The sequence below is a fragment of the Falco peregrinus genome, chromosome 2, assembly GCF_023634155.1.
Source record: "Falco peregrinus isolate bFalPer1 chromosome 2, bFalPer1.pri, whole genome shotgun sequence".
Classification (NCBI taxonomy): Eukaryota; Metazoa; Chordata; class Aves; order Falconiformes; family Falconidae; genus Falco; species Falco peregrinus.
In genome coordinates, this window is record NC_073722.1 from 89,697,505 (window position 1) to 89,707,936 (window position 10,432).

General features: G+C 41.8%; 1 protein-coding gene across 1 annotated transcript; it reads right to left on the bottom strand.

Moving 5' to 3' along the window:
* Window positions 1-1,169: 1,169 nt before the first annotated feature.
* Window positions 1,170-6,519, bottom strand: DRG1 (developmentally regulated GTP binding protein 1). Its single transcript, XM_005233237.4, has 9 exons — window positions 6,362-6,519; window positions 6,094-6,217; window positions 5,243-5,418; window positions 4,760-4,829; window positions 4,017-4,186; window positions 3,186-3,316; window positions 2,813-2,980; window positions 1,731-1,853; window positions 1,170-1,292 (listed from the first exon to the last, which is right to left on the bottom strand). The coding sequence occupies exons 1-9, from the start codon at window positions 6,401-6,403 to the stop codon at window positions 1,193-1,195; spliced, it is 1,104 nt and encodes a 367-aa protein (XP_005233294.1). The 5' UTR covers window positions 6,404-6,519; the 3' UTR covers window positions 1,170-1,192.
* Between the last annotated feature and the right edge of the window lie 3,913 nt (window positions 6,520-10,432).

Consider the following 10,432-nt stretch of genomic DNA (forward strand, 5'->3'; position numbering starts at 1 on the left):
GGGGGAGCACAGTCTGCTTTGAAGGTAACTGGTCCTGTTGAAGACATAATGGAACTGCTCCATTTAAATGTTTTTGTACAGCCACAGCCAAGTGTGAAGAATGAGACTCCAGTGTACCCAGAACTTCTAAAACTAACCAGTCCTATGAATAAGGTTCACTGTTTATAGCTCCTACTTCTCCCCTTCCAATTCAGGGTGATAACCCCAGCACCTGTGCAGGAGTTCAGTTCACTGAAATATATGCAGAAATATACATCTAAGCTTAGAAAAAAATTATGGAAAATGTGTGGAGTATAATCAAGGGTTAAATGTTTTCTTACTGGGTTAAGTAGTGAGTGATCACTGTTGCAAGGATGTAGTGCTTGAATGGGTGTCCAAAATCACAGTACTTTTTCTGTGTGTAGTAACAGGAGGGAGCATTTTTGAAACATCTAGGAAAATGCCCCTACTTCCTTTTTCTAGCAGACTTAAGTGCTAGGGCCTAACATGTTTGGTAAGTTTTTTGTTCATGTTAGGGCTCTAGCTTTATTTCCATTAAAAAGCAAAAGAACCACTGCTTTTAAAGCAGCCTCCTCTTGTGCAACTTCTCTAAAATAAGTAGGAAACATTTTTAAGAAAACTTAAAAGCTTCCAGTCATTAACGCAGTGAAACACAAGCATCGAGCTAGCTTCCACTAGTATAAACAACTGAAAAAGTGACTGCTTGTGAACAGAATCTACCCTCTTTTCCACAACTGCAGGACTATTAATAGCCTTGAAGTACTCTAAACGAGAACATTTCAGATTAAGGCAAAGTGAGAACTCTATGCCCTCTAGCACTGTTTCACAAGACACAGTTATCCAGCCTCTGCTGTCTAGGTTTTGTTTTAATTTAGAACAAAATAATTTGATGTGTGAGCTTTTTTCCAATCTGGAAAGATGTACATGCAACACAGAATCATCCCAGCTATCTAAGCTTCCTTGTAAGGTTTTTGTCCTTGTGAAAGTTACTTAACGTGAGTTTCTCATCTTTAAGTTCTGCCAGAATGGGGCACTGCAGTACAAGTTGGCCAGAAACCTCAGTTTTACTATCCAGTAAGGTACCATAACAAACCACTACCCATTTCTTAGATTTTATAGAAACAGCCTGTTCTTTGCCACTAACAACTAATGACAAATTTCAGGCACAGTGGCAAACCATGAGAGAACAACTTTATTTTTTCACAATCTGAATAACATCCTCATCTTCAAGAGTATGGTCTTTACCAACTTTCTGAGGATTGTGTTTAACAGATGAACCCCAGACCAGTGCACTGAAAGGAGAAGAAAAATAATTTTTAAAAGGCTTAGAAATACAATATGCAAACAGCAGAACAGCTATTTTTGTCACAAAGCTAATACAGAAAGCAATGCTTAAGAGCTATTTTTATTCTCCCACAAGTACCTGGATGAGTGGTCTGTGTGAACCAGAGTACAAGCAGATCGAAACAAAGTATGAAGTCATCCAAAGTACTGGTGCATACAGGACAACGGCCTGTAATGCTGCAGCTAGCACTACTTTCAAACACAAAGAAAAGCATTTTCCCAATAGAGGAAATGTATCCAGGACAAACTGCCATAGGTAGATCTATTCCATTCAACATTAAAAAGAAACCCCAAATCCTGTTTTCCCTTCTTACAAGAGAATGAAGTAATAACCAGGAGAAAGATTAGTTACTATTCTCTATAAATTATTTTACAATAATACTTACTATTTAAAGTCCTTAATGAGATTTTTATGGATCTTCATGCAAAAATCCTCCACTGTGGTCTTGCAGTAAGGTAGTACCACAGGCGAGGTGTAGTCTGGGAGCTGCCCTTTAGGTTTGGTGTAGCTGTAATGCAGATGGAACATTCAGTCAATACCAACACCTCCTTTTCTCTTCCAACCCATCATGAAATTTCATAGGCCATTTGCACTGTCATCCCTAGGTGCCTGTGCCAAGTTCCACTACTCCAGTGATGACAGACAGTCTGTAAATTGTTTGGTGTTCTTAAGCTGCATCTGAGTACCCAATGGCTGCAGCAGGTTCTCCCTTGTAACTGCAAAGGTTTTATCACCTAGTGAGCTTTCTGTAGCTGCTTAAAAGACAATGAAACAGGAATGGAATGGGCTGATGGAAAAGAACATCTACAGCATAATGGTTCTGACTTGTGATTTTTTTTTTTCTGTGAAAAACTCAATATATATTAGGAATAAAACTGACAAAGTCTATAGATTTTATATTGTCACATGTAGAGAGATGTAAGTTTACAAGCCTACAGTTACTGAATTATGAGTATAAATAGATTCATTCATAAATTCATCCAAAGAAATGCATCAGAAGTATGAAGTAAACCTAAAATAATTTATAGTAAAAATATCTGAAATGCTACATGAAGAACTAAATTCAGTTCTGTTAAGAGGGCTGAATGCAGGGCAGGCTAAAAAAAGAACCACCTCTGAAATACACCACTTTGCACAAAGTTTGGTTGGAATTCCACATTTTTGCCATTTTTTTAGGATGTACTTTGGACTTGGTTTCACAAGGCCCTCATTTAATTCCCCTACAAGTTCAAAACAGCACTTGTGACTATTAAGAAACTCTGTTCGTCACACAACAGACAAGAGGAGCACAATTCACAATTTACAAGTAAACATTTATCAGTATGTTTAAGATATCAACATTTGAAAGCTAAGAGTTCTCAGCTAGTAGAAAACCATTATAAAAAAATCATCATTCATCCATTCCTGAAACATTCTTCAGTCTCAGCCTTATGCTTAACTCCACAGAAGGCAGCAACTGGGACTCACATTCGAACTAGCTTCAAGTAGTCCCAAATTTTCTCCAGCAGATCATCGAAGTTCCAGCGATGATGAGCAGATATTGGTACACAGTGGGGTACTTTGTAAATAATATCTAGTTCCTCAATGGAAATTTGGTCAATTTTGTTTAGGACATAAATGCATGGGATGTAAACCCTGCAAAGAGAAGGAAATACCATTACAGCAGCCTAGCAGCTGTACACTAATACCTTCATTGGAAAGAAAAAAAAATCACGCTTTCAAAAGGATATCCCTATGTTGATACCACATTGCTAGCTTAGCTTCTGTGGGAAGCAAAGCTGAGAGACACTTCTTTGTCATATAAACTGCAGGTATGTCAAAGCCAGGGTCCCAACAGTACCTGTTCCCTTCAACAACGTCAATTAGGTCATCAGCAGTGGCGTCGCTGCGCAGTGTGACATCAGCATTGTGAATTTTATACTCTGCTAAGATGCTCTTCACTGTTTCAGTATCCAGCTCACTCTGAGGACACTGTACGTAGACACAGTATTAAGGAATGGAAGAGTTTACAGTCAAATCATGTCATATCACCTGGAAATCACTGCATGGTAAGTTACTGGACTTGATTATTTTACACAGTTAGCCTCAGGAGAGGGAAAAAATTTAAATCTTAACAGCTTTCTTTACACTAATGCCACACTGATGGCTGCAATCAGACATTTCAGGTGTTTCCTGTCAATCTGGGACCAGTTGCAAAGCAAACCCACATATCCACTAGTTCAGTGCCCAGACAACTACATGTTAAATACTTAGATCTTAGAGCAGAGTTCTGGTTTTTGGTAACTCTGGCTACTTTTACACTTTTAAAGATTCAGTGGTAAATGGGAAATGAGGAGTAGTCCAGGTCAAAAGGCCGGGAACTCTGAGCAATCTTCTCCAGAAGAACGCTTTAACAAGAGGCAGTTTTTGCACACTCTCCTTTAGGCCTTGGAACTTCTAACTGTTGGAAAGCGACCAAGCCTCTGATTTGAGGGCAAGGAGGTGGGTCAGGGCTCCCACGACAGGTATGGATAGCATCCCAGAAAAGTAGCTGACTACAGCACAGTACAACAAGCAGTTCAGCTTCTAAAGTCGCAGCACAGGAATGGTCCCAGGCATGCCATTAACTGCAAATGCCTCTTTCTTCAAGCAGTATTTTTTTTATTTTGGTTAAAGAAAACTTCCAACTTACTGTGGCTGTAAGATTAATGCCTCCTTTATCCTTTTTTTTAAAGCCAATATTGGGGGGCTTGCTATTCAGACGAATTCCAAATCCCTCCAGTTCATTCTCTATGATTTTTTTGTGACCGAGTGGTTTCAGCACATCCAGAACAATCAGAATAAGATTACAGGTTCGAGCAACTAAGAATCAGAAAAAGAAAGTAATCTCTCAAAAAAGTATGCTCCCACAATTTGAGTCAAAACAACACAAAATATGGCTCAGTGGACCGATGACAATATTCAAACCCTGAAGGCCAGCACATTGCTTATTTTTAAATTTCAGCACAAGACTGAAATTTGTAGTGCTGGCCAAGCATCACTGATAGACAGATCCTTACATGTTCTAAAAATCACAGAGGCTGTAAAAATCCTCCTTCCTCTCTACATTCAGACCCCAGACTGATGAGAATAAGCTAGGCAAAGAAATGAAGACAGCAGCCTTGTTTACTATGGGACCACATCTGACTTCAAACTTGGTAATATACTTTCATTGCAGTGTCAATGCAGAGCACGAACTCAGCAAATGCATAAAGCCAAAACTGAAAACAGAACGAAATGAAAACAGCTACTGCTTCACAGCAGGCAGCTCAATTCCAGCATACAATTCAGCTTTTTATAGAGAGCAGAAACAGTGATTCAACCATTCATTCTCATAAGCTGTACTACAGCTGTGAACCAGTGATAGGATGCTGCCTCCAGCTCTAATATACTCACCTGCAATGACTTGCCGTCCTCGGCCTTTACCATCCTTGGCACCTTCAATAATTCCTGGGAGATCAAGTAGCTATTTGTTCAGAGGAAAGAAGGTAACTCATGAGAAAAGTATTTTTCTTCATGGAGAAAACAACATATCCTACTTTTACCTTTTTCTTAAACCACTGACTCTACCACAAATCTGAATAAAATATGGCAAAACTGTTTCCGTTTTGATTCATATATTGTACTACCCCATGTGCCCTATTGGTACAGTGGAACAGATCATCTCAAAGAGAATATGAGAACTATTACTGGAACTTCTTCCCAGAGCAAAGTGAAAGGCAGGGTAAAATCAGTACCTCATGGAAACATTTCCACTATATTCTCAAGCACTTATACATGTCATTTCTAACCTACTAACGTCATGCTACACCATTCAGCCGTAACACCACTGCATCTATATATACCAATTTATCCTCAACAAACCAAAAAGGATCGCACCTGTATCTTTGCTCCTTTGTATCTAATGACTCCAGGCACGGTGGTTAGTGTAGTGAATTCATACGCTGCCACTTCAGAGTATACACCAGCAAGATTACTCAGAAGAGTAGATTTCCCCACTGACGGAAAACCCACAAAGCCAATTCTGGCATCACCTGTCTTTGCAACATCAAAACCTGAAAATAAGGAGCAAAAATATTCACTTGAAGATGGACATTTTCTATCTTTTAAGGTTCTGGACAGCAGTCCTGCTATTGCTTTTAATACTTCCCGATTGAAAGCCAGGTAAGCTTCCCTACAAGGAGGATGAAAGTATGAAACAGGGAGTTCACAACCTACATTGTCTTGCACCCCTTTGTCTGTACAACACACCAAGGTGTTTACCTGTCACTGCAGTGTGAGCTACAAGGCTTCCCAGTGGGCAATACTTGAGTACAGATAGAGCATTCTCTTTAAGCACTGCAGCTTAGAAAATTCACACCTTTATATATAAAAACAGGTGGCTGCTGCACGATGCTTCTTGTGGAACTCCTAAGAGTTCTGGAAATACAAGGTTTTATTAGCCAAAATGCAGAAGCTCCTTCATTTATGGTTCAGGACAGGCTCCACCCCAAAGCCCTGGGACAGGCCGCACACCACGGCTAAGGTCCTGCACCGAGGAGGACGAGAGGAGACAAGGACGAGAGGAGAGAAGGAGGTTGCTCCGATTTATTCAGCAGACAGTCTGACACAATTTAAGCGGAGAAGGGCCACCCCTGTCAGATCGATTTCCCTCACACACCCCGCACGCCGGCCGTGAGGAGCGGCCGCTTCTGCGGAGGCGGCCGACGCCTTCCCGCGGAACAACGCACCTTCCCCGGGGCCGCCGCCGCCGCCGCCCTTAGGGGTGATGAGCTCCCGGCGCAGCTTGGCCAAGCGGGCCTTCAGGAGCCCCAGGTGGTGAGCCGTGGCCTTGTTCTTCTGCGTCCGCGCCATCTGCAAGAGCACGGAACCGAGGACTGACCACCGGGAGAGGCTCTGCCGGGCCGCACCGTCCCCTCACGGGAAGGCACCGCGGCTGCCCCGCCTGGCGCTTCGTGCCTCGCCCGGTCCCAGCCAGGGACGAGGCCGACGCGTTACCTCAGCCTCGATCTCCGCGATCTTCGCCAGCGTGCCGCTCATCTTGGCGGCTGGAAGCCCCAGAGCCCACCGCGGAACCAGCCCCGTCCTCAGGCCCGGCCGGCCCGGCAGCGCGCAGGCGCACGGCGGCCGCTCGCGGGAGCGAGACCAGCGCTCGCGAGAAGTGGCGGGAGCGCGCCTCAGCGGCGGGCGGGAAAGCGGCGGGCAGCTCGCGCGCTGACCGGGCAGGGGCCGCCGCAGCGCCCCCTGCGCGGCTGCCTCACAGCAGCGGGCTGCGGCGCCGGGGGCGAGGGGGAGAAAAGCGAGGGGAAGAGCATGAAAGCGAGGGAAGAGGGGGGCAAGGCAGAGCGCGAAAGCGTGAGGGCGTGCGAGCAGGGAAGCGTGAGCGAGCGAGGCAGAGGCAGCTGTGGGGAGTGGGCATGGGCCGGCTGCGCTCGGTGGCAGGTGGCATGGTAGCAGGCTGGGGGGTGCGGGGAGGGAAACGGGTCGTGTGAGGCTGAGGTACTGGTCTGTGAGAGAGGCTGCGGGGCTGGGAGCGAGCGTGACAGCCGGCGAGGCTGAGGTTCTGGGTGTCTGTGAGAGAAACCGTGTGTGAGGTGCGGCGGGGGGAGGAGAGGCAGGTGTGTGAGCAGGCCTGCGCACGGAGCCATGGGCGCTGGCGTCCCTGAGGGGAGCTGGCCTGTGCCTTTCCCTCTGGTGAAACTGGACCTGGCGCTTCGACCTTCGCGGAGACCTGCTTCTGTCTGCCCTGGTCTTCCTTATAGTCCTTGCAGTACTGCTCACCGCCAGGTGTGTAGATGTGCGTGTGGATCCCAGAGCCCTGCTGAACTGGTTAGAGCTGCTAAGCTGCCCGTAGGAGAGCCTTCTTTAGCCGATGCTTTATAAAACCAGGACTTCCATACCGAAGCTTTCTCACGGCTCCTTTCAGCTGAGCCTAGGCCATGCCACTTTGCCTCAGGGGTATCTGTAACCATCCCTTGAATGCAAGCTAATTAAATAAAGGAGTTTTTTTTAATGATGCCCTTCAAACTTTTAAGAACCGAGTACCTCCAGCTTTAGACAGTATCACAAGAAGCCGAATAGCTGGATTTAGAAAAAAAACCTTTTTTTTTACATAAGGAAATCTATTTTATTTAAGTTTTTTTTATATTAGTCTCCAAGTTTATTTCCCTATCATATTGTGTCTGAATTTGAATCATTTATAGACACCTTTTTGTCCGTATTCAGTAACATTTCCCAGAAGGCCCTTCTGTCTCAATTTATTACAAAGTCTGTTTTTATATGATGTCTAAATGTAAAATTTAACATGTTTTGTTTTAAAAAATGTACTTTCCTGGGCCCAAACTGGTTATAATGACACTTCAAAACCACCTGCCATGTCTTCAGACAGTATTCTGAGTGTCATACAATTGACAAAATTTAACTGACCTTATAACAATTCCGGTAATAGAATTGTTACAGATCCTTAAGTCTTTCTCAATTTACAGTTAAAAAAGAGAGAGGGAGTGCGCACTACTGCAATGGAAATCACACTGCTATTTGCTATCTCTTTCTGCCTCTGCTATATCCTGCTTGTCTTATCTTAATCAAGAAAGCAGCCTTTAATGTCATAAACTTTATGATAGGAACTGTGAATATAAGCTTACCAAAATCGAATCTCAAATAAAATGGGATTACTATTCCTGGTAATATTAGCTCATCTAAGCTGGGGTAAATATAAATGCACCTACCACTGCATATTTGTTCATGGTGTTCTAATTACGCCTTGTGAACAATATTTGTTTTCAACATAGGATGTAGCAGATTTGGTCATGGTATAATTTTACTCCTACTTACTTCAGGTGGAATGGGACTTGTTTATGCCTCAGCTGAATTTGGCCATACAATCAGTCTGTGTTTGTGGTCCGTATTAGTAACACGAGAAAAATCTGCGAAAAACGCAGATTCTGAATGCTCAAATCAGGGTTTAAGGCCACCTCTATTTTTGCGGTAGATGATGGTTAACTTCAGAACTTGTTCTTACAAACTCACTCCAAATCCCATGTATTGAGTCTAAGTAAAAATTATTTTTCCAAGTGTGGGATGAATGAACAAAGAGGTCAATTAAATACATGGTTTGAAAATGTAGTTAGTGGGTGGTTTTTTGTTTTCTTTGTTTAGCTATTCATAGTTTTCTTAATGCACAACTGCTCAGTATATGCTCTTAAATCCCTTTTTTTTTTTCCCCAGAAAGTTACTCAAGCAAAGATCCCACAGGGAATTTAAGCACCTAAAAATTTCTCTCAGTGTTGAGTATTGTGCTTAATTACCTGAAAGGAATAAGAGTTTAATTAATAAAAGTAATTTGTCTGATTTTTTTTTTCTAGCCAAATTAACACTTTCTAATTGGTTAGAATATTTAAAGTACTTCATATTACTTTATAGCAGCACCCTCTTTTAAGCTTCAGAAAGGCTTGTTCAATAGACATTGCTTCCGGGTTATGAATAGAGTCTAATTATTTTTATTTACTGTGATGACAGTTGTGAATTTTTCAACATAAAGATGCTTTATGTATTGTGGTACTTGGATAACAGCGTGGTTATGACCATGGGAAGTTAGGTGTGAGAACTGGGAAAGTGACTGAAAGGTGTATCATTGGGAATTGATAAATGATGTCCTCTGGGAACAGCAGTCAAAACTGGAAAACGGAGTGCAAATGATAAAAAGTTTATTAAAATAATAAAAAAGGCAGGCAGAGAAAGGAAAAATCAAGGTAAATTTTCATAGAAAATTGGATATAATGTCAGAAGAGGAAAAAGTCTCCAGTGGAACCTGAAAGAAAATGAAAGGAGATGCAAAAGACTGAGATCTACTCAAAAGGTTAATTGAGCTTTATAGTGGGCACTGATGAAAGACGGAGTATGTGAATTGCTGTTTTTTTAATTAAAATGTATATGTATGTTTTTTAAATTGAGATAATTCCATTTAAGAAGTCTAGATAAACTGCAAGATTCAAGGGTATATTTCCAAAGGTTGTAACCTACACAACATTTGCAGAGTCAATCTCTCAGGCACCCAACTGCATACTATGTCAGGTAACACAGAATAAAGATTCAGATATGGAGGGGAAAAAACTAATTATCAAGTACTCATATGAATTACAAACTGATAAACTGAAAGTATGTAACATAAGCACTTTCCTAATATTTTTAGTAAGGAAAGCAACATGCCATAGGGTGTTTAGAAAATGCAGGAAAGCTGCATCTGAAATAAAGACGGTTTGATCAAACAATTAAGAAGCATGACACAGTATGGAATCAGTGATTGGAAAAAACAGGAATGTTTGTTTCATCAAGCTACAATGACAGGAATGTGACTGAAATGGCACATACCTCATTAGCAAGATCTGAATGATGGAGTGCTGTAGCAAAAATGAGTTTCAGAAATCCATATTCTACACACTGGTCTTGCTGACTCACTGATTTTGAACAAGTCATTTCCTTTACTTGTGCCTCAGTTTTATTTTTGCACAACAGGAATGTGCAGTTGCCGCAGAATGATTGAAACTTTCATGTTTCGGTAGCACTGCCCTGTGAGTATGATAACTGTAGATCACTTCAGTAGGAGAGCTGAGTAGTTAATGCATTTAGTGTGTTTTCTGTCAAACTACTGATTTTAAACAAGCTGCTTCATTATGGGCTAAATTCTGAAAATCTTTCTGAAACAGCTATTATTTTAGGTTGAGTGAGAGTTTTACTTATGTGAGATGCAAACTAAGTATGTTGAGAATAGGATAACCATGTAAAATTTACCGTTGTAAAATATGTGGGGAAAACTGAGTATGAAATGAATCATGATAACTTGTGTAGTGTATGCTTCATTAAAATCACAGAAAGACCCTTCTTAAAATTAAGCAGTGCATGCTTGCCTAGTTAAGTATTTTTTAATTCCTTTTTTCTTTTCCTCCTTTTTATTCTGATAAACAACTCCAGTACTTGTAGGTATCGAGTCTATTCACAGTGCACTGAGAAGGTCATTTTAGTTTGAGCCACTCTGGTAGTACAGCACTTGTGGTTTTGGTAATTCACCTT

Bases quoted from the DNA above. Each gene is read 5' to 3' on its own strand.
- DRG1 (XM_005233237.4), bottom strand. From the start codon at position 6,403: ATGAGCGGCACGCTGGCGAAGATCGCGGAGATCGAGGCTGAG. The intron at 5,419-6,093 runs GTGCGTTGTTCC...CCTTATTTTCAG, and splicing joins CGGCGGCGGCCCCGGGGAAG to GTTTTGATGTTGCAAAGACA. The intron at 3,317-4,016 runs GTAAGTTGGAAG...GTCTACGTACAG, and splicing joins GCATTAATCTTACAGCCACA to TGTCCTCAGAGTGAGCTGGA.